Source organism: Terrapene carolina, unplaced genomic scaffold (genome assembly GCF_002925995.2).
Source record: "Terrapene carolina triunguis isolate 2854851 unplaced genomic scaffold, T_m_triunguis-2.0 Scaffold558, whole genome shotgun sequence".
Classification (NCBI taxonomy): Eukaryota; Metazoa; Chordata; order Testudines; family Emydidae; genus Terrapene; species Terrapene triunguis.
Genome location: NW_020664909.1, coordinates 12,681,650 through 12,705,333, shown reverse-complemented (window position 1 = coordinate 12,705,333; position 23,684 = coordinate 12,681,650). Strand labels below are relative to the sequence as shown.

Here is a 23,684-nt window from a genome sequence, read left to right as displayed (position 1 = left end):
TGTGATGACGTAGGTCACAGTGACGAATCACACTAGGATCTGGGCCCCATATTTTGGCATCTGTTGCTACATCACTCAGTATGAAGAAATCAGACATCCTTTAATTGTTGATGTAAGCTTCAATATCACAAACCCCAAAGTCTGGAGAGTGACGCTGATCTTTAAAGACTTATAATACGAGACAGTGGTACATTTATATATGCACATAATTTGCATGGAGAAGTATGCAGTAGCTCATCTCAAGTGGTCTGCTTTTCAAAGAGCTTAAAATAAACACCATTGCAGGTACCCAGGTATATTTGGAGTGATAACATGGAATTTATAAATTTAAATAAATTTTGCTACTTATCCTGACTGCTGGGTGAGGTCATGGGTAATATTAATATGTGAACCCAATAGCAAGACAAATTAAAGAATTTTTGATTTATTTTTTTTATTTACAGCCAAATGAGAGGGGGAAAGAGGCTTAACAGAGAGATTTAAGTTTCACTCTTTAATCCTTATAAAAAAAATGTCTTATCTGTTTAGATTTGTCCGTTGAAAAGCTTTTTCCCTACCTGACCAGTCTGGATGTGCTCCGCACTAATCAACAGCCCATGATCATTTGTAGTTTTCAAAAGTGGGTTTATTTTTTTTAAATTGGTCACCTGGTGACAAACTGGCACAATAGCACTAAATGGCACAAAATACAAATTTGTCCTTTTACCCCAATTACTATTATTATTTAATGTATTATAGTTTACTATTTTATTTAGTCAGCATCCAGGAGTTTGCTAATACAATACTTTGCTAATAGAATTCTTTCAAAAGGGCCAAAATTAGTTGTAGTTTATGGAGTTATATGTTTTTGTAATATGTACACCTATAGATTAGAAAAATGACTCAGACTACTTGTAAGGCGAAAGGCTCTATTATTCCCCATTACCAATTCCCCAAACCACCTAGTTAACATCTCTTAGTCATCTTTGTTATTTTTTTCTTGTATATATCTATCTTATGAAGTTCTTTAGTTCATTTTTTTGCTGATTATACTATTTTGTATGTGGTAGGTATTTTATTACTATGAGCTATAAATGGACAGCGAGATCCAGTTAATATTTTCTGGCATTCCACTTAATGTAAATAAAACTATATTACTAGCTATGTTACTAAATGTAAATAATTATTTCTAGGACGATTAATATATTTAAAATGATTCTGAATGTTTATCCAAGACAGTAGATTATTATTAGAATGGTTCAAATCTCAGCTTGGGAAATATAGAAGAATGTGGCTAAATTTTAAAATTTATATTGATTCTGCACAGGAAACCCCACAAAATGAATCAAAATTGAGTTTTCTATCTTGTTTAATGTATTAGACCAATTAACAACTAGTTCCAGTGTGGCTTATTATCTATTGTGAATTGTTATAATGTAGTTTCCAGATTGGTTTGGGCAAAGGAGGAGGAACCATTTCACTGACAGATTTTTTTGTCTAAAATGGTGGCTGTAAGAATCTTCTCGGGGGTTGGAATAAATCATAGTGAGATGGATTAGGCCTTGTATAGATTGGGGAAAATAAACCGTGGTTGAAATTGTGTTATTTTCCCATGAGGCTAGATCACAACCAGTGAACATGTGCAAAAAGGCGTTAACCTGTGTCTATAGCAGGGGCAAAGATGTAATTGTCATTTTATTACCTAACATTGTTAGGTCTTGTTTGATATCATGTTAACTCTTTTATCAATCTAGGCAAGGCTTTAGTGGATGGGGTGGTCGAAGATGGGTGATAAAATGTATTTGCCCTACGAATGTCGCCTCCACTTAGTATTATATGGTGTAAATATATGTGGAGCTGCTATCCAGGTGATAAAATGCAGAACTATCAGATACATTTGAGAATGCCTTGGTTTTACAGCCTGATATCTCCTGAACCTGCAGGGCTCGGGAATGGGAGTTTTGTTACATTCAGAAAGGGAAATTTCCTCCCCTTTCCAGTGCGACCCAGACTCCCTGCTAGCCAAGGAATGGCATGAGAAATTAGTCTGTAAAATCCTGACATTATTCTATATAGAAAAGCTGTTTTCTGTTTAGTTGTAGACATTCAGACATTTGTTTATTTCTCTCTCTCTCTCTCACCTTGTTCAAATGGACTCATAGTAACTAAGGCCTCAATTCAGCAAGTATTTAAGCACATTCTTATGTTTAAGGCTGTACTTAAATCCATCTATATTCAGCAAAGCACTGAGTACATGTCTGTACAAAACAGCTTTCAGCATGGGGCCTGTCTTAACAGGAGGAGGGATACAAAGCATGGTTCTGAAACATTTTAAAAACTCTCTAAAACAGTGCTGGAATAGTTCATCTGTAACATATACAGAATAAATAAAGCTGTGCTGTAAAGTTTTTGGCCCCAATCCTGCAAATATTTATGCACATGCTTTGCTTGAAGCTCAAGAGTTGTCCCATTGGAGAGAAAGTGTAATACTTCAATGCATTGAAGTTAAGCACACAAGTGTTGGTGGTCTTAAGCCTGCAACTGGAATTATCCTTGGGCTGACTTATGTAACTCACTGTTGGCTTTACTGCTTGCTGTGTTGTCAGTGATCCTGATTTTACTGAGAATATGTTTGTGATGTGTGGTGTTTTTCTCAAAACTCCAGTTCCGGGAAGGATGTGATCATGTGACAATCTTAGCTTAAAAAAAAAGAGTGGAAATTTATAGCCCTCATGTCTGAAGAAACGATTAATCATCTGAACTGTAAAACGCCTCGACGCCTAGGAGGCAAATAGAGATCACAATTATTGTTTTTAAAAATTGAGTGATTATGGGGGACCTGACATGATTTTTGAAGAGGTGGGTCTCACAATGTGCTCGACAGCAAATTCAGGCCACCCAAACTTTTATCTCAACTCAACCCCTCCTAGCCTCCACACGTACACACCCAGGAGAGGGCTTGTAAAACAAAATGCACGGCTCCTCCTCGCGTGTCCTCCCCTTTGCCAGGGGAGATTAGCCAGACATGTGGGTGTATTTTAAATCAAGCCAGGGAGAGCTGGACTAATAACCCAGCTGCCGCGGCCGCCTGCAAAACTCTGCCTCCTGCCTGAGTTTTTCTCCGACCCTTCGGTGCGGCTCAGTCGGGTCCCAGCAGCGGGAGGGGAGGAGGAGCCGAGGCCCCCGTGACGGCCCAGGCACAGCTGCGGAGGAAGAGCCGCACGGATCAATCTCCTCCTGCCCGCCCTTTCCGCGCCTCGTGACGGTCCGTCCCCCCGCGCCGGAGCGCTCCCCTGCAGCCCGGCTGGTAAGTGCGCCGGCGGCTCCACCGCCTCGGGCAGCCACGTGGCGAGCAGCCCGGGCAAGAGCTGCAGCCGCCGGCGGGGGAAGGAGGCCGGAGGGGCCCGGGCCGGAACTCCGGCCTCTCGCTCTGGCTGCCCGCCCAGCGCCGCCCCTGTCCCGCAGCTCCGGGGGATGTAGCGCCCCCCGCCGCGCTCCTGCAAACCCGCCCAGGCTGCAGCCCTTGGGCAAGCGCTTGTGCCTCTGCCTCCCACTCCCTGGCAGGCCGCGCTGGGCGGGGACAGCTCGGGTTCAAAGGGGTGTCAAAGCCCTTGTTCCTTTGTGTGCCCCCCCCCGCCCTGTTGCAGCTGGTGTGGTGGGTGGAGGGGCGCCTGGGGCACAAGTGGGCTTGGCAGGATGCGGTTTTACTGTTAATGTTGATGGATAATATCGATGTTTGTTTTAAAGCATTTTCCCCTGATTTAGTGTTTCACAGTTATGCAAATTGATGAGCCTTCAGCATTTTAAAAACATTTGTATCAAGTTAAATTTTCACAGTTGTTGGAAATTAGGGGGAGGGGTCTGACAGTAATTGTTTAATGACCATAGACCAGGGGTTTTCAAACTGGGGGTCGGGACCCCTCAGGGGGTCGTGAGATTATTACATGGGGGGGTCACGAGCTGTCAGCCTCCACCCCAAACCCCGCTTTGCATCCAGTAATTATAATGGTGTTAAATATATAAAAAGTGTTTTTAATTTATAAGGGGGGGTCGCACTCAGAGGCTTGCTGTGTGAAAGGGGTCACCAATACAAAAGTTTGAGAACTGCTGCGATAGATGTTGGGATTCAAAAAGTTAAACCTTTATAATTGCTAACACGCACATTGTCAACTTCCTGTGTGGAAATGAAGTAAATATCCTTCAATTAAACTCTGTTTTCAAGCAGCATTTTTCTGTAAATTCGCCCATCTGTAAATTTCTGTAATGGATGGAAATTTGTTGCTGGTTTGTGTGTGTGCAGGGAAATCGATTTTAGCTACATTTACTGATAAAAATCTGATCTTTCCAAGCCTAGGCAGTAACTATTAAAATGTTCAGATTAATGTGCAGGAGATAGAGAAGAGGGGAGTAAAGGATGAAGAATCCTCCCTATTAAAGTGGTTGGGGTGGGGTAGAGGCACTGTTAAACAATCAAGCTATATGTAGACTGCATAATATCTTATATTGATAGCCACTTTCATCCCTTAAAGGTCCTGGAATACTAATATACTTCATACATACAGAACTATTAAAATGCAAGCCCCCCTGTGGCAGAAGGCAGCAGCTAACTGGCACACAGTACAACAGTGTGGGGACGTTTCAGACCATCTATTTGTTAAGTTTCATCTGAAACTCCATATTCACATTTATGCATGGAATGCTGTTTATCTACCTTGCAAAGCTGAAGGCCTGAGGTGACCTTGCTGGGATTTGATCCAGTATCTTCAGGAGGCCAGGGTGTTCCAAATCCTGAGAGTGGGTTCCACCTGACATTTTGATTTAAAAAAACTAGAATATGAAATTAATGATACACATTAGATGGATTAAAACTGGTTAACTGGTAGGTCTTAAAATGCAATTGTAAATGGGGAATCGTCACTGAGCAGGTGTGTTTCTAGTGGGTTCCTGCAAGTATTGGTTCTTGGCCCTATGCAGTTTAACTTTTTTGTCAATGACCTGGCAGAAAATATAAAATCATCACTGATAAACTTTGCAGATGACACAAAGTTGGGGGAGTGATAAATAATGAAGACGACAGGTCACTGGACAGCTGGCCTTTAAGGGGTTGGGGGTGTGAGTCTGGGGTAGAGAGGGCTGTGGCTGGGTTCTGGGAGGGAATGAGTGGGCAGGGGGAAAGGGGATGTGAGGGGCTGGGCTGGGAGGGAAGGGGATGTTACCTGTCTGGGCCAGGTAGGGTCCCATGGCTGTGCTCTGGTGGGGGGGGGTGCGAATGTCTGGGCTGGGGGTAGTTGTGGCTGGGCTCTGGTGGGAAGGACTGAGTTTCTGGGCCGGAGGGGCTCTGAGCTGACCTCTGGAGTAGAGGGGGTGAAAGTGTCTGGGCTGGGGAAGGCCTCATGGCTGGGCTCTGGTTGGGGAGGGGATGTGAGTGTTTGGCCCACTGGCTGGGCTCTGTGGGGGAGAGGTGAGAAACAGGAACTGGATTGTTGTACGGGTTTCTTTAACTCGCTACACATGGGGGAATTTTTTGTGTGTCTGTATTGTTACAGACATACTTGCTGACAGGTATTTTGAAATAAATTACCAAAATAATTGAAACTGGTATGATTATATAGTGTTATTTTGACAAATAAAATATGCAGAATTTTAAAATATTGTGTGCAGAATTTTTAATTTTTTGACGCAGAATACAACCAGGAGTAATATTCAGGTCTCTTCTATTTAATTGCTCAAATGTTTGTTTATGAGCCTAAGTTTCTGCACTCTGGTTTGAAAATTTTGGCCTTAGATCATTGTTTGGCTTCAGTGATTTAATTCTAAGCAGGAACACTTTAAAAAAAATTGAATATCACTGTTTAGATATGTGTTTCTTGCTCACTTTATTGCTAAAGTTATATAGTCTGTTGTTCTCCAGTCTTCTGTTAAATTAGGGTTACCATACGTCCGGATTTTCCCGGACATGTCCTGCTTTTTGGGCCTCAAATCCCCATCCGGGAGGAAATCCCCCAAAGCCGGACATGTCTGGGAAAATAGGGAGGGAGGGAGGGAGGGAGGGGTCGTGGGGCTCGGGCCAAGGGCCGGAGCCGCAGGGGCCAGAGCCGGGCGGGAGGGGCCGGGGCCAGAGCCTCTTGGCCTGGGCCGGCCGGCTGCCGGAGGGAGCCGCTCGGCTGCGGGGGCCGGACTGGGCCGCGCCCTGCCCCAGCTTACCTGCTGCCTCCCTGTTTCTGTCTTCCCGCGAACATTTGATTCGCGGGAAGCAGGGGAGAGGGAGGAGCAGGGGGGCGGAGCGTTCAGGGAGGGGGCAGAGTTGGGGCGGGGACTTTAGGGAAGGGGTGGGGCTGGGGCGGGGAAGGGGTGGAGTTGGGGCGGGGCCAGGGCCCTGTGGAGTGTCCTCCTTTTTTTAAATTAAAATATGGTAACCCTAGTTAAATGAAATCCCTGTCTACAAATTGTTTACCTTAGTGCTTACCTTAAGAAAATCAATTGCACAACTAAACAATAATAGAATACCATTTATTTAAATATTTTTGGATGTTTTCTACATTTTCAAATATATTGATTTCAGTTACAACACAGAATACAAAGTGTGCAGTGCTCACTTTATCTTTTTATTACACATAATTGCACTTTAAAAAACAAAAGAAATAGTATATTTCAATTCACCTAATACAAGTACTGTAGTGCAATCTCTATCATGAAAGTTGAACTTACAAATGTAGAATTATATACAAAAAATAACTGCATTCAAAAATAAACAATGTAAAACTTTAGAACCTACAAGTCCACTGAGTCCTACTTCAGCCAATCACTCAGAAAAACAAGTTTGGTTACAATTTGCAGGAGATAATGCTGCCCACGTCTTGTTTACAATGACAGCTGAAAGTGAGAACAGTCGTTCACATGGCACTGTTGTAGCCGGCATTGCAAGGTATGTACGTGCCAGATGCGCTAAAGATTCATATGTCCCTTCATGCTTCAACCACCATTCCAGAAGATATGCGTCCATGCTGATGACGGGTTCTGCTCGATGACGATCCAAAGCAGAGCGGACCGACGCATGTTCATTTTTATTATCTGAGTCAGATGCCGCCGCCAGAAGGTTGATTTTCTTTTTTGGTGGTTTGGGTTCTGTAGTTTCCGCATCGGAGTGTTGCTTTTTTAAGACATCTGAAAGCATGCTCCACACCCCATCCCTCTCAGATTTTAGAAGGCACTTCAGATTCTTAAACCTTAGGTTGAGTGCTTTATCCTTAGAAATCTCACATTGGTACCTTCTTTGCTTTTTGTCAAATCTGCTGTGAAAGTGTTCTTAAAATGAACATGTGCTGGGTCTTCATTCGAGACTGCTATAACATGAAATATATGGCAGAATGTGGGTAAAACAGAACAGAAGCCCTACAGTTCTCCCCCAAGGAGTTCAGTCACAAATTTCATTAATGCATTATTTTTTTAACGAGCATCATCAGCATGGAAGCATGTCCTCTGGAATGATGGCTGAAGCATGAAGGGGCATGCAAATGTTTAGCACATCTGGCACATAAATACTTGCAACGCCGGCTACAAAAGTGCCATGCGAACGCCTGTTTTCACTTTCAGGTGATGTAAATAAGAAGCAGTCAGCAGTATCTCCTGTAAATGTAAACAAACTTGTTTGTCTTAGCAATTGGGCCAAGAAGAAGTAGGCCAGAGTAGACTTGTAGGCTCTAAAGTTTTACATTGTTTTGTTTTTGAGTGCAGTTATGTAACAAAAAATCTACATTTGTAAGTTACACTTTCACAATAAAGAGATTGCACTACAGTACTTGTATGGGGTGAATTGAAAGATACTATTTCTTTTGTTTATCATTTTTACAGTGCATATATTTGTAATAAAAATAATATAAAGTGAGCACTGTACACTTTGTATTCTGTGTTGTAATTGAAATTGATATATTTGAAAACGTAGAAAAACATCCAAAAATATTTAATAAATGTTAGTTGGTATTCTATTGTTTAACAGTGCGATTAATCAATTGCTTTTTTTATCGCAGTTAATTTTTTTGAGTTAATCGCGTGAGTTAACTGCTATTAATCGACAGACCTAGTTTACATTTAAAGTTTCCATTTAAAAACAGGTAAATGTGCCAAGAGGTTGGTGTGATTGGTATAGCTCTTAAAAGTACAGATACTTAAACTTGTTTACATTTGTGTTATTGATGTATAGAAAAAGTCAGTAGTAGATTTTAACATTTTCAGCATTTTTACTTCTCCCCAGTACACTATGTGCTCCCTTTCAGCCTTTTTAAAGTGTTGCTGCAAACTTCCACCTGTTGAAGCAATGTGATGAATTGACTTTGTTTTTACATAATGACACACAAGCTTTTTGTCTACCTAGAAGAGCAAAATAAATGAGTTTCAACTGTACAGTTACTAGTCTGTAATGAAAGATTCCTAGTGACAGTATAAACCAGGGTGGATAAAAATCAATGATTTATTTAATTTTTTTTTAAATTGGATTTTTTTTAATAAAATGCTTTAGATCGGTTTTGTCCTCAAAAAGATACATTGTAGCTCAAAGATATCTCATCATGGAATAGGGATTATAAATTCTAATTCTATAGTATGAGACAATATATTCATGTAATGTTTAAGAAAAGTTTTGTAAATGAGTTCCAATAGTTCATGGATTAGGGACCCAATCTTATGGGGTTCCACAGGCTTCTGTATAGATTATTTAGGTTAATCTTTTTATCTACTCAATGGGACTCAGTGCTCAGTCTAGAAGATACCGTCAGAGATGCTTAGTTTTGCAGTTCTCAAACTGTGAATTTGTGTCTCCAGAAGTAACATGCTTGTTAACAGCAAAAATGTTTTTAAATAAATAAATAATATATAGAGGTGAGAAATAACAGACCTCAACTCTGTTGTTCCTCTGCAAATTTGTGTACACAGAGTCAATCCCTTACCTCTCTCTAGAAGTGCAAAGTTTCAAAAAGTTCAATGAATAGAAGATTGTTGGGGGCGGAATAGATCTGGACAAGGAGAAGAAGTTTGGAGATAAATGTGAGAAGCAAGGGACATGTGCTTGTTTTGTTAAAATATTATATGTTTGCTGTTGAAGAAAAAAAATCCAGAATACTTAACGTTGTTTTAGTTAAATAAAACAATTTAAATGTCTGTCTGGTGGTGTTCTCCTAATACAGTAGGGCAAGAAAATCCTCCAAATATTAACGATTAAACTGTTGAATTGGAGATAGTTCACCTCCCAATGACTTCATAAATATCTGCTTCAATTACCTTTGGTAAATGAAATACCCAAACAATCATTAGTTTTACAGCTATATCAGAAAATGAATCTGAAAAGTTTTCAAAATAAATCACTGTTTAAAAATGTATAGTGTGTACCTTCTAAAAGTGAAACCTACATCTATCTCTGAGTTGTGAAGAATATGTATAAAGGTTCTAACAACCAACAAGAATGCACTTTTATGTAGAAATCTGTGATTAAATCGAGTCTTCCTGACTAGTGATTTAAATCAAATCCACCCTGGTATAAACCACAAAGCTTGCCTGTTTTGCACAAGATCGAAGTGCAGCCTTACAATATATACTGTTACAGTGTATAATTCTGTAGGGGCAACAGAAAGGCCCTCAGTGTTTTGATAGATTTAATGCTTTGTTAAGGCTGACACCGATTTGATTCTTTCTAATGTAATTTTTTCTCTTTCCTATAAACTGAGTATTGCCAATGGCTAGCATTCACAAATCATAAGATTTTAAAAATATAATTGCGTGTTGCTTGCCTTTGAGTCATAATTTTTTACCTTTAAGGGGAAGCTGCTCATCCTAAATTCTTATGTGATGATCTCAGGTTCAAAGTGCAACCTTAAACACAAATGCCTTCCAGTTTGCTACTCTGCTTACACTCTATCTCCTGGGGTGCTCCTGTTCTATCCCCCACCCTGACTAAACAGGACTGCCAGTTACCCTGTTCACATCTTCTTCCATGTTCCCTCGCAGTCTTCTGCTCCCTACACTCACTTGTCCTTCTTATTTCCTTCCCTTTTCCTTGACAGTCCGCTATCCATCACATTGTACTGCACTCTTCTCAGCGTGTGCCTTATCTTCCCTGCCTTTTCCTGAACACCCGATTCTTCATAGTTTCCTGTCACGTTTTCTAACACATTCATCTTCCCTGCTGCCCCTACAGTGTCATTCCAGCACCTCCATGTTCTGGCCCTCTGAGGTCAGGCTGGCTTAATTTCTCCCACCCCCACTGGAAGCCATGGGAGGTGTTGGCCATCTTGCCAAGGTCAGTCTGTGACTTCAGTGCTGCTGACAAAAATTAGAAGCGGTGACCATTCTTCGGAAGGGCAAAACTGTGAGATTAAAGGCAGTAATCAGAAATAAATGAGGAGCTAGTATTGCCAGCCGGAGACAGCCAACAATCCTAAATCAATCCTCCAGTTCCCCCCAAAATGTGAAGCCAGTTGCAGGATTGGGGCCTAAGTGAGCAACAGCTACCTGCAGAGGTCTCGGAATCGCTAAGTGTTCGTGAGAGGAACTGAGGTGCATGGTGCATGTGAATGTTCTCCCTTGTCCTTATGGAATGATTTGGAGGAGGGGGGAGAATCTGAAAGGAGGTCTTCATGCAGTTCCCCTGACCCAGGTTCTCATGTATTAAAGCGAGAGGGGCTGATCTGGGCATGTAACCCCTTTAGCTGATTTACTGTATTGTTTCTAGCGGCCTTACTTTCTTTATTAACTTAAACAGGAACATGTCCAAGAAAGGAGGGAAACAAACCGAAAAAGGAAGGAAAGTACATGTACCATGTAAACGAGCAAAGGTGGAAGCATCTTGCCCTTCTTCACCTATGAACTATGACAGCCCAGACAGTGTCTTTGAAAGTTTGATCTTTCCCATCGAACAAGAGAAGTTCTTCAGGGAGTACTGGGAACAAAAGCCACTGCTTATTCAGAGAGATGACCCTTCAGTGGCTGCTTACTACCAGTCTCTCTTTCAGTTCATGGATTTGAAGGAGCTGTCCAGCCAGGGTTTATATTATGGAAGAGATGTTAATATCTGCAGGTGCGTGAATGGAAAAAAGAAGGTTTTAAATAAAGATGGCAAAGTGAACTATATGCAGCTGAAGAGAGACTTTGATCAGAAAAAAGCAACAATACAGTTTCACCAGCCTCAGAGATTTAAGGTTAGATCTACTGTTGCCCATAGATTGTGGCTCATGTCCTGCTTATGTGTTTTTGTTAAATATAAATGCTGCATATTACCTAGTTGCTGTCTTATTTGCCTCCGTCAGGCTGGATGCACAGTGTATTGTAGTGTATCACAATGTATCTTAATGAAATCAATGGGAAATTGGTTTAAGCTGCTGGCCAGCAGGCTGTCAACACCAACTACTTTATAAATGAACTATCTGAATGAAAACCCTGTTTTATGCTTTGCTCTATGCACCATCCTTGCATGCTGTAGCAAGAGGCACATCTAAAAGCTGATCCAGGGTGTAAGAAGATTAGAACTCCTCCTCCTTAAAAGTTTGTTTTGTTACCGTCATTATAATTTAGGGAAAGATAAACACGCAAACTTAATTATTGCCCGTCTTTATTTTCTTCTTAAAGGTCACCACCCCCCCTTTCTTGTTATAGTTTCTGTGTGCAAGTGCAGGTTTTAATACCGGTTCTTTTGAGGCAAGGCAAGGTGTGAAATATTTCCAAAACACTCCACCTTCTTACAAACAAAACAGACTCGTATTGAATTACAGCATAGTCAGTAGCATGCTGTCCATTTTAGCAACTGCTCACTCTGCTCTCTCTTTTGCTTGTCTTTTTCTTACTTCTTAGCGTTCATTGTGCACTGATTTAATCAGTAACCCTGGGAAGGAGAGGATGGTTCCACATACAGTCTACAAAGGGATGAAATGTCAATACTCTGGGATGGGTATTAGGCACAATTATGTCAATATGTAGTTTAATTTTGTATTCGCCTCTTGGGAGGTATACCTGTTAAAATTGTGCCCCAAATGTAAGATCTTGCTTAGGCTATTTTTGATTTCGCTGTATTCTTGGGGCGCAGTGTCATATTTGGCATTTGAAGATGGAGTGGATACTGCAGTCTAGAGCGTTAGTTGAATGCACATAAATTGATAGCACTCCTTTGCCTCCTTGTCTGCCGGCTACCCTTATACATCTTCTGTTTCATGCTATTTATTGATTCTGGACCCAGATCTGAGTGTAATTCCTTAAGCATGTCATGTCCGTCAGATGTGGGTGACGGCAGCGTATTTTAGAACTCGTTCATGCAATTAATAAGAAGGGTTTAAAAGGAACTAGAGCAGTCATGGGAGGAACCTGCTTTGAGAACATAAGGCAATAATAAAAGCACCGTTTGGATAACTGTAATGCCAAACAACTAAACTCAGCAATGTTGAAACATTCCAGGTTTGGATTGTTTATTGGCATGTTGTGTGGTTGGCATTAAGATTTGGCTTTACGATATGAGTTAGAGAAATTTCAAGTGTGCATTGTATGTCTTTTTTCCCCCCGCAAACGGAAGGGGTGTTTTGGTGGAGGTATAGTGTAGCGTAACTAACCCTGATGGGGAGTTGTTATTAGGGTTTGAAACTTTAGACCATCAGTGCTAAAAGCATGAGATTTTATTAGTTGAACTAAAATGCTTGGGGTTAAAATTTTCACAAACACTTGAGGCATTTAGGGGTCCACGTCCTGTTGACTGTAACCATGGGTTAAAAATCCCCTGACTGCAAGAAGAGCTGGTGGTGGGGGGGGGGGATGATTTTTTTTTATGAAAAATATTTTTGTTGCTATTTTGAAACATCTTGACCTGCTCTAAAACTGATTGAAAAATGGGATTAATTTATTGTGTGAAAACTTTCACAAAACATTCTTTTTTTGTGGTTGAACAATCAAAATGCGGAAAAGTTTGACGGGCTCTATCTGGAAATTGTAAAAGACTCAAACCTGTCCTATGAACTAGCCACAAGGACCCACATTCTCCTAGTGTGGGTTATATTTAGGATAACTGGATAAGCGTGTGTATCTGTATGTGTTTAGGGAGATAAGGCTGGCTTGAGTCTTTGCTTGTTTATAAAGGATTTGGAGGAAAGTGTGCGTGCGTGTGTGTATGTGTGTGTTGCGCACACACAGTGGTTTGACATGAAAAAATCTTTAACTGTATACCAACAGGTTTTGGCAGTGGCAGTATAATAATTAGTATTCAACATATTTCACAGAGTAACACAGTTCTTTTTCATTTCGGACATATTTAAAAGTATCTTCCAACATGTGTCTCTGCAAGTCTGATTTAAAAGCAAAAATACATTTTTTGGGGCCTAAATAAGAGGGTAATTCCATAACACTGAAGAATAGACACTAGAAGTTCTAACCCCAAATATCTTTAAATTATATTTGGGGGCATACCACTAAATATCCAGATGTTGATGCTAGGAAAGGTGGGAGTAGGTTTGGGGGGGGGGGAACCAATGGTCAGAGATTCTAGCCCAGTGTCATTAGAATGGAGTGAATAATGGAAGAACTTATGTTGTTTTCTAAATGCGATTTGATTGTGTTGTATTTAGTATCTTTAGTAACAGGGCTGGGACCTTTTACGCTCTCTGTATGATCCTACGCTGTACAATACTCTATGTATATTGATTTCATTAAGATATTATTCACAGATTGACTCTGGCTTCTTTTTCCCTCCCCTTAACCCTATTGTTTTTAGACTCTGTAGAAATGTAGAAATAATAAAGAAGGGAAGGTAGAGGTACCGTCCCTTCTTTATTATTTCTACACCTTCTACCTATTCTCCATAGCAGTCAGGGCAGCATATCACCCCCAGATTGGCAGCTGGCTTGCTAGTTACCTTCACAGCTGATTTTGTCTGCTGTTCCCCACAGCATTCAGCATGGACGTGTTCTAGTGAGGCAACTGGCATCCCTCTCTAGTAGCACCCCAAACTTGTGTTGTTAGGAGAAATTGTAAAGGCAGTTTGCCAATCACTTAAGTTCCTCTGTGTCTGAAATCTGTGTGGACTGATACCATAGTTAGAGCAATGCATCAAACATTAATTTAAAAAAAACAAACGCCACATTTGCTTTTAGCAGTGACATTTGTTTGTGATAATTTCACTTGCTTTCTTTAAAGGATGAGTTGTGGAGGATCCAGGAGAAGCTGGAATGCTACTTTGGCTCTTTGGTTGGCTCCAATGTTTACATTACTCCTCCAGGGGCCCAGGGTCTGCCTCCCCACTACGATGATGTTGAGGTGAGAGAACAAGCTTGCAATCTGTAAAGTTACAAGCAGCTTTTTCAAGTATGTTCACTTTATGGAAGTCATTAAATGGATCCATTTAATAGAGTCAGGTTTATGCCCTCTCTAGGTATAGATTTGGTCAAAGTAACCTATAAGGATTCTTTCATTTTAAAGAAAAGGTATTGAGTAATTTGATGGTAATATCCTGTTAAATGTGCTTTCCAGAACTGTTGTGTGGGATTTTCAGTTGATGCCGACAAGCTTCCCAGCAGCCTTTATCTTTCAGTGTAGAAGTGTTACAGCGGCAGTGGTGGTGGTGATTTTTAAAAGTGACAATGTCAGGTCAGAAAAATCAATTAAAAACTTCCAAACCTACCTTTGTTACCAATAACACATCAAGGGCTTGATCCTGAGAGAGCCTGCTGACTTCAGGGGGAGTTGTAGGTGCCTAGCATTTTTGGGGGTCAGACCCTCCAATTATTAAAAGTGTAAAAACTTGGAAATCTTCTTTTCTTTGCAATTCCTTCAGCTTGCACAATAGAAATAGACTGGTCACACTCTGGTACTTGTTTAGTAGCACAGCACTACAATGACTAGTTTGTAAATGCTGCCAGGGAAGACTTAAATCTAGACGTGCCTTTATTTTACTTTTAAAAATAACAAACATTTATTACATTTTATAAAACTTATTAAAATACCAAAACCTGAAATTGGGAACTTATGCTGCCCGACTCTCTCTTCTTTTTGCTGTCATGTTTTAAAAATAAAGCAAATAGTTTCTAGTTGGTTTTAGAAATATTGCAAATAAAAGGCATAAATGTCTCCTCATGAATTAGAGGTTGTTTTTATTTTATTTTTAATTTCACTTCAGATAAATGCCTCTAGCAGTTTTGTTTGTTAAAGGAATTTTAGCTACACACAAACATACTCTTCAGCTACCTAGCACGTGCAGAGTGTGCCTGTCCGCTGTCTGCAAAGCCTTCCGATAGAATTCAGTGTCCCATTTGGAACTGTTCCGCGACTAGGTATTTCACATGCCCTGTGTTCTTATGTGACTGGCAGAGAACAATTTTTGAACTTTATAGAGCTATACAGTAAGGCCATCACTTTGACTTTTGTTTTGTCTTTGCTACCTCTCTCTCTCTCTCTCTCTCACTTGGTCCCCTGGGTATTTTCAGAGTTCAAAACTTGAGCAGCTGGAGGTTTGAGGCGCAGCATGGCTTTTTGATACATTTTGTTTTGTGGCCCTTTGCAGGTGTTTATCCTTCAACTGGAAGGAGAGAAACACTGGCGTCTCTACAAACCTACTGTACATTTAGCTCGAGAGTATAATGTTGAATCAGAGGATCGGATTGGGAATCCAATACATGAATTCATACTAAAGGTACTGGTATTTGCTGCACATGGCTTTCTTGGCTTTAGCTGTGAAATATATAGTGTAATAACTTTATTTTTTGATACATTGTTTAAGAAGAATGCCCTGAATGTGTTTATAAAAATGACATTCAGAGCACTGGAAACCGTCTGGCGTATAGGGCAGTCAGGTATCCTATAGGCAAATTGGAGAATCAGTATTTGGTCCTATGAATGCATTAAACAACACTCCATATTTGCATACCCAGTGTCCTGGTTGGATGTTTGGTGCCTTTCATTTCCTATGTTCTTTTTCTTTCTGGATGGTCTGTTGTCGTGTTTCTGTTGCTTTGTGAAATGTCTCTAACAAGCATACGCAGACCTCTGTCATTCTCGCCTAAAGATTAAAACCCTTACTAAACAAGATTCTTCCTTTGCATTCCTACCTGTCCTTTACAGACAGTCCAGTGTGGAGACCAGTGAGAGGTTACACCATGCCAGAGTCCCTAGTCATTGTTTCCAGGAACAATAGTGGATATCTGGTGACATTTTGGTGCCAGTTTAGGTTTAAATTTTCAGTTGCAGCCTGTATCTGTGGAACTTGGTTGTCTTCATCAGGGAACTGTAAGGCCTGGTTTGCTACCTGTATCCAACACAGAGCTCAGCTCCATGGGAGTTAACCAGTAGCTAATTCAGTTAAATTATCCACCTTTTCCTACTGGGGAGCCCTTCCCCAGCTATCTAGTTGGGATCCCGCCTCCCTTTAGCAAGAAGGGAAAGGCAGCTGTGGCCATAACCCTTTGGCATGTGTTTGCAACCCGCCCTGAGGGTTGTGACCCCCTACGTTGAGAACCCATGGTGGTCCTAATTATTTCGCAGTCCTTAATTTATAGCAACTTAATGTTGATAATGCACTTATGTATGAACCAGTTTTCCCTTAAAGACTTGGGCCAAAATCCTGCTTTGCCTTACTCATATGAGTAGTCTGTTGAAGTCAGTGGGTCTATCAAGTGAATAAGGCAAGCAGAATTTGGCCCTTAAAGTGTAGGTCAGCTCTGATGCGTGACTCTGTAAACTGACTTCTTTCTACCCAGCAGATCTGTTCCCCTTTTGTGTATTGTTGAGCACCTAGTAACTTTATTCCCTAATCATCAAAATGATAGTCTAGAGAAAGGTAGATCAGGTAGGACAAATGATTAGCTATTGTTCCTCGTAATGTAAGGTCATGGATATGACCCCCGCAATTTGTCACATAAGGTTTCTTACCATGCCTCAGGAAACCCAGGATTTAGAAAAGCAAGATAGTTCAAAGTTATTAATAACGAATCATTCTGTAAAGAAGTAATAAACCAATGTTAGCATTTGATTACAATCTTTTCTGTTGTAACTCTCCTGTGGGGAGCTGCTAATGGGGCTAACCCCTTCCGGAGAGTTAGGGTACGTCTATACTACCTGCCAGATTGGCAGGTAGTGTTCGATGTATCGGTGATTGATTTATCGCGTCTCATCTGGACGCGATAAATCGATCCACTAATCGATGCTCGTACTCCACCTCGGCAGGAGGAGTAAGCGGAGTCGACGGGGGAGCCGCGGCAGTCGACTCGCCGCCGTGAGGATGGTTAGGTAAGTCGAACTAAGATACTTCGACTTCAGCTACATGAATAGCGTAGCTGAAGTTGCGTATCTTAGTTCAACCCCCCCCACTATTGTAGCCCAGGCCTTAGATGCACTCCTTATAAGAGGTGTTCCTCTCTAGGTGAGCTGGAACATAAGTTCTTCTTCGAGTGATTGCTCCTGTGTATTCCACAGTAGGTGTGCGTGCTCGCCACGTGCACCAGTGCCGGAAGTTTTTCCCTTAGCAGCATCAGGGGTCGCAGCGGTGCTCCCCCACTACGGGAGTGGCGCCAACATATCGCGCTCTAAAGGGGACTGCGTGCTCCCCCCACCCTCAGTTCCTTCTTGCCGCCAGTGAAGGTAGTTGGAACTTGTGCTCCAGCTTTGCTGCAGCAATTCTAGCCTTAGTGGTATCCAGCTTCTCTCATTTGTTGAACTCTTTCTCTGTTCGTGCTGGGCTCCGGGGCATGCCCTGTGGCCCAGGCTTCAAGTCGTGCGACTCTTGTCGCAATCCTATGCCCAGAAGCGATCCACATACTCAGTGTCTTCGCTGTCTGGGCGAGGCTCACATTAGTGAGAAGTGTAAAATTTGCCGCTCCTTCAAGCCCCGAACGAAGAGGGAGCATGAGATCTGACTCCGAGCTCTCCTAATGGAGTCGGCGTTGACCCCGGCACCGGCGCATCGAGCTGACCCCGTGCCGGGCACCTCATCCTCGGCGCACAGCAAAGCGCCCCAGGCGCGCCATCCTGATTCCGCGCCCGGTACCGCGTCGTTGGTGCGCAGCGACTCCCCGTCGATGAGCCGGCACCGCTCCCCTTCTAAGAAGCAAGGGAAGACTCAGCGGCGCCGGGAGAAAAATCAGGGTTAGGCTAGACCCGCATTGGGCAGCCCACGATCCCCATCGGCACCGAGACCTCTGACTCGGGTGGAGCAGAGTAGCCCACTAATCTGCCTAAAGAGTGGTTTGAACCTGGCAATTAAATGAAATTTAAGATTAAAATTTATTTTCCGTTTTACCATAGTTATTTTATGACTCTCTCTTGGAACATGTTGTCCAGGTATTCAGAATTTAATGGGAGAAGCTGTAAATTTAGCTTTATTTGCAGTAGCAGTCACATATCTAATTATTTCTGAAATTGATTTTAAAGTTAACCAAATTCTTGGCAGTGCTTATGTAACACTTGATCTTGGGAACTGAAGGGTGTGGTTTGGTGGTGGCATATTCTTGCGGAGCTGTGCTGGGCCTGAAATGTTTTTCAGTGATGAGTTTTTTTAGTGGTGCAAATTTTTTCTTCATGGTGGTGATCCTTTGTCTGTCTGTTCTCTGCTCCCTCATCTTTATTTTCTGTTATCTCCATTCCGCTAAATTGCATCACTTTTAAAGAGCCCTTTCTCACAAGGATTGTTAAGACAGTAGGATGGGGGGTGGGGCAGGGGGAGGAAGGACGGGTGGTCATTTTGTTTAAGACCTGTTACTAGAACTGCTTAAACTGTATTTAAAAATACATTAGTACCTAGCATAGATGGGTTTTATTAGCTTTCCTAGGCAACTCTAGTTTTTTTCCCTTTCAAGGGTGTTAGGTTGGATCCAGATAGCATTTCACTTGTTTGTCGCTCTTCCACTGGCTCACTTTGTCAATGGGCCAGTCTCAGTCACTTCTTCATTTTGTGTGTACCTAGTTTAATGAGCATATTAGTAAATTTTAATTTGCTTTGACTTCACAAATAATAAGGAAGAATTTAGTTCAGCTCTCAGGCTCTCCAGCCTTAAGAGGTCCCCTTTCATAGCTCAGCTGTGTGTCATGTAAAGGAGGGTCTATTGTATTGCATGATTTTATATTCAACTGTCAGCATTGCTATCTAAGGAGTAATTTCTTTATTTTGCTAACATTGCAGAAAGGTAGTTACCAAGAGACTCAAATACTTAATTGTTTTTTCCTTCTATTTTCTTTTAGCCAGGAGATTTGTTATACTTTCCAAGAGGAACTATCCACCAAGCTGACACTCCTCCGGGGGGATCGTATTCTACTCACGTGACCATCAGCACCTACCAAAACAAGTAATTATTCTTTACCATTTTCATAGCGTGGCTTCCTTGGACACAGTTTGAATAAATGCTAACGGTGACCTAAAATATGTGTGTTTCAGAGAAGTGGTGCTATCTGTTGGCTAGAGCAAAGGCCTTGTAGTTGGGGCTCTTGGGTTCTGTTCCTTGTTCAGCTACTGAACTTGCTGTGTGACCATGGACAAATACCCTAGCCTTTGTGCCTCAGTTTCCCCATCAGTAATATGGGGATAATACTTTACCTGCCTCCCTTGCAGGGCTTTTGTGAAATTTGTTTGTTTGTAAGGTGCTATGAAATCTTTTGATGAATGATACCATAGAAGTGCAACACTGTAATTAAATCTAAGCCAGTATTCATGTAGGAGTAATGAAGGTCTGGGAAAGCAAATCATTAGTTAATTGCTGCATAAAAACATAGCAAGTAGGCTGCTTGTAACAGAATCATTTTTAATTACTTACTTACTACTTACCAGCTGGGGACTTTAGGTGGAAGATAAGGTGACAAGTACAAATTCAGTGTTGCATTTTATACAGTCTCTCACCAACTGGAGAGGTTATTGCACATCTCTTAACCCAGAGACTATTAAGCACATCAAGGATGAGTTGTTAGTTTTTCTCTCCTATGCTTCCTCCACCAGGCACCCAAACTTTATTATTATATGGAGATATACCTATCTCATAGAACTGGAAGGGACCTTGAAAGGTCATCAATTCCAGTCCCCTGCCTTCACAGCAGGACCAAGTACCATCACTGACAATTTTTTGCCCCAGATCCCTAAATGGCCCCCTCAAGGATTGAACTCACAACCCTGGGTTTAGCAGGCCAATGCTCCAACCACTGAGCTATCCTTCCCTCCTTTTTCTTAGCTGCAAACCATCCCTTTATAAAAAATATCCTCATGCTTTTCATCTACCCCTTTCAGCCTTTCCCCAGAGATCAACTTCCACCTCAACATTGTTTCCTACACCTTCCCCCTGCTGGTGCCTTTTCCCACTGGGGGATCGCTGCTCCCACCTAACCTGTTTCTCCACTGCTGGCCTCTGAGTCAATGGTCTGGGTGAGGAATCAGATTTGGGAAGGATTTCTAGCAGTAGGGGGTGTCTCATCCTGCCCATATTCCAAAGCAACACATACCTAATATACCACGTTTCATAGCTGCTGGAAAAACCTGCTGAACCCTGGAGTAGCACTTCCTACTTGATTCACTGGTGACCCTGTAAAATGACCAGCTTTCAGATTTTCTCCACCTGGTTCATGTTCTAAAGGTTAAGATGAAATGGCTTTGAGCAGAGGACATGTCTCTCCCATACAGTAGGTGAGTCTTTACTGAGTTACAGTGGGATTCAGTTTTGGTAAATCCAAAGTGACTTTACAGTGCGTTTGCTGCTTGTAGTATGGAGAGGCAGCATTAGAATCACACTTCCTGAGCTGCTTTGGCCTAGCAGAACTCCTGCTGTCTTGTCATGGTGCAGATTTTGCTGAGTAAGTTCACTGCTTTATGGATCCACTTGCAGTGATCAGTTTTTATGATCAGAAGAGGAATTGCTCAAGTCAGTCCTTACAACTATTATATCATCTGTCAAATAGTATTGAAAGAGGAGGATTTACACTGGATTGCATCAGATCCCCATCACATAATTACTGAAGGCCTGAGAGGCTGGTGTTGAGTGAACATAATCCATCAGCTATGGCGTAAGGCAATGCCAGTTCACTGAGTTACTTGTGAAGCAGTACCATCAAGGAGCATGTTCCCTAGAGTGTTCTGAGAATGAGCAAGAGGCTAGAAGAGTGCTGTTCCTTTAACAGGAAAAGCATGCCCTAATATTTATCCATGCTCGTCAGGCTATTGGTAACTAGAAGCTTCCTTCACATTCTCTCAAGAATCCCAGGCAGCATGGGCAGCAATCTTAGGAAAAGCTGCTACTTTGTATTTCTCATGCCTAGGGGTAAAGCGCAGTGATGAGACTGACTATAAATATCAGGAACATGTGGTACGTGCTGTTTGTTTTGGGGAAAATTTCCAAGAGCTCTTAAAATGCAACAATCATCATAGTCGTCTTTTGTGCTCTTCCTTGGCGTCATGATCAGTTTCTCCTGTAAGCGTTGTTTTCCTTGGCTGAGTGACTGAGGGCAATGGAATGAATGTGATGTTTACTTGCAGTCTTAGCTTGTGTTCCACTGACTTCACAGAGGAACAGCAGGATGGGAGTTTGATTATGTAGGCAGTTTAATATGGCTGGGTGTCTGCATTCATCCAGTAATATGTATACCCAAGAAGTGGATATACAGAATTCTAAATACATCGCCAGCTGTAGTGGTGTTGCACTCTAAACATATATTACACACAAACAACTGTTATAAGAACACTTAAGGTTGCAAAGTTAAGCACTCAAAAGGAAATGCCAGAATTGAGATTCTTGTGCAACCTTAACTTGCCCCCTTGTGCCTGTGCCTCAATCTGTGCCCAGCCAGTGCCAGTCTCTGCCCTTCCACCCCCACAAATTAAACTCCCAGTCAGTTTTTCTTCCCCCTCTTCTCAATTCCCAGGCCCACTTCTTGTCCCCTCTGCATTTGAATCACACTGCTTCTTCCTTCCCACTGCCTGGAGGTGGGGAACCACTGAAAGCACAGGAGAAAGTCTCCTTGCTCTCAGTTTTGGTGCCAGGCTCTATCGCAGAGCAGCAATTACAGGGAGAGTCTGCCTTTGCCCCTTTAGACTTGGGCTGAAGCATGCTCAGTTGCTGTATGGGGATGATGCATGTGTAGCCAGGTCACACTAGGAGCTGTGAGGGGAGGGAGTGTGCTCTATGAAGATGGAATCTTAGGAGATTTTAGCTGCTGAAGTCCAAGAAGTTTCTACTGAGCATGTACAAAGTACAGTTTTTCAGAGGCTTCTAAGGTGGCCAAATTTAGGTGGATTTTTCATGGGGATGGCAAAAGGCACATCCCCGACACAAAGACCACTCCCTGCTGAATTTCAAATCCCTGTGCCAAAGCATGGGGTCTCTAAAGCATTTCAGAGAAGCGATCTCCAGAATTTTTTAACATGGGCAAAATATATTTTTCCCTATCCTTCATCTTGGAAACAGCTGAACTGTTTTGGTTGAAATTATTCAAAACAATTCAGCCTGAGGCAGACACCAACATGGAAAATTTCAGCCCAAATGTTTGGCTGAGGTTTGATAAGTAATAGAGGGACTTATAATAGGAAATTTTGGGCAACCTTAGTAGCAAGCAGCTATCGCACACAAATAGGAAGGGCTATGTGCATATATACGCACAAATTAATTGAATGTGGTCCTTTTGAAAATGTACGTGTTTGCATTACATGTTAATGTGTTTATAAAATTACCTGAAAATCCCTATTTTAAGGTTAACTATCTACTTTACCAGTGCCCGCTCTTTCTCAGTGTGTTTCAGTGGCTGATGATGTCACTCCCTGCCATGTGAGGGGAATCTTTGGATCGTCCTAATAATGTAGTTGTGGGGTTTTCTTCAGCTTGGAACTCCCATTATTTCACTGTCCTATTTAGGCTGCTGGAGCTTCAATTTCCTGGTGCATCCCTGGTCTCTAACTTGGCTCTGCAATGCAGCCATGCAATAACAATGCAGCTCATGGTAGTGGGAATGGATTATTTTTTAAAACAACGGTCAGAGCCGCCTCTATTTAGAGTGTAGCAGAGGTAGGAGGGAAGGGGAAGGTCTAAGATGGAAGCTGCTCCGGTGTTTAATTACTAACATCAGCCAAAGATTCCTTTCTCACGTACACCCAATGAACAGCAGCAGTTGGGACATGTAGGGAGAAAAAGATGGTAAATTTTTCTGAGTCAGAGGTGGTGGCATTATTATTCATGTATCACTTGTATTACAGCACTGCCTAGAGCAGTGGTTCCCAAACTGTGGGGTGCGCCCCCCAAGGTGGGCACAGAGGAACATCTGGGGGACGGTGGTGGGGCTCCAGCCAGCCCCTACAAGGGGGCGGGGAGGGAGCACCACCCAGCCCCAGCTCCGCTCCAGCCTGGCTTCAGACCCCAGCCACATTGCTGCTCCTGGCCCCCACTCCCAGCCTCGGCTCTGCTCCTGGCCCAGTGGGGGGAGAAGAGGGATGGAGAGGAGAGTTTGGCTCTCATAGAGTGCAGTGGGAGATGGCAGCCATTGTGAACGAATTGTGGAATTTTTTGAAGATGATTATTCAACAGCCTCTGAAGCAAAAACTTTCAGCTGTGGGAAATAATGGCAAAAAATTACCATTAATCCTAAAACAAAATTTTCAAATGTAGCCACTGCATAATGGTTCAGTGATATTTTTTTTTGGAAAGCTAGTCTGCATTATTTTGTTCTGACCACCAGGGCCGGCTCCAGGGTTTTGGCCGCCCCAAGCAGCCAAAAAAAAAAAAAAAAAAAAG

General features: G+C 42.2%; 1 protein-coding gene across 2 annotated transcripts in view; it reads left to right on the top strand.

Moving 5' to 3' along the window:
* Positions 1-3,068: 3,068 nt before the first annotated feature.
* RIOX2 (ribosomal oxygenase 2) overlaps positions 3,069-23,684 on the top strand; it is a 27,511-nt gene continuing 6,895 nt past the window's right edge. The window contains exons 1-5 of one of the 2 annotated variants that reach the window (XM_024198754.3): positions 3,069-3,286; positions 10,730-11,165; positions 14,137-14,256; positions 15,500-15,628; positions 19,168-19,271. In XM_024198754.3, coding sequence (XP_024054522.2) covers positions 10,734-11,165; positions 14,137-14,256; positions 15,500-15,628; positions 19,168-19,271 — 785 coding nt within the window. In that variant the 5' untranslated portion in view covers positions 3,069-3,286; positions 10,730-10,733. The remainder of the gene's footprint in view (positions 3,287-10,729; positions 11,166-14,136; positions 14,257-15,499; positions 15,629-19,167; positions 19,272-23,684) is intronic. The other variant, XM_024198753.3, reaches the window with a different exon arrangement.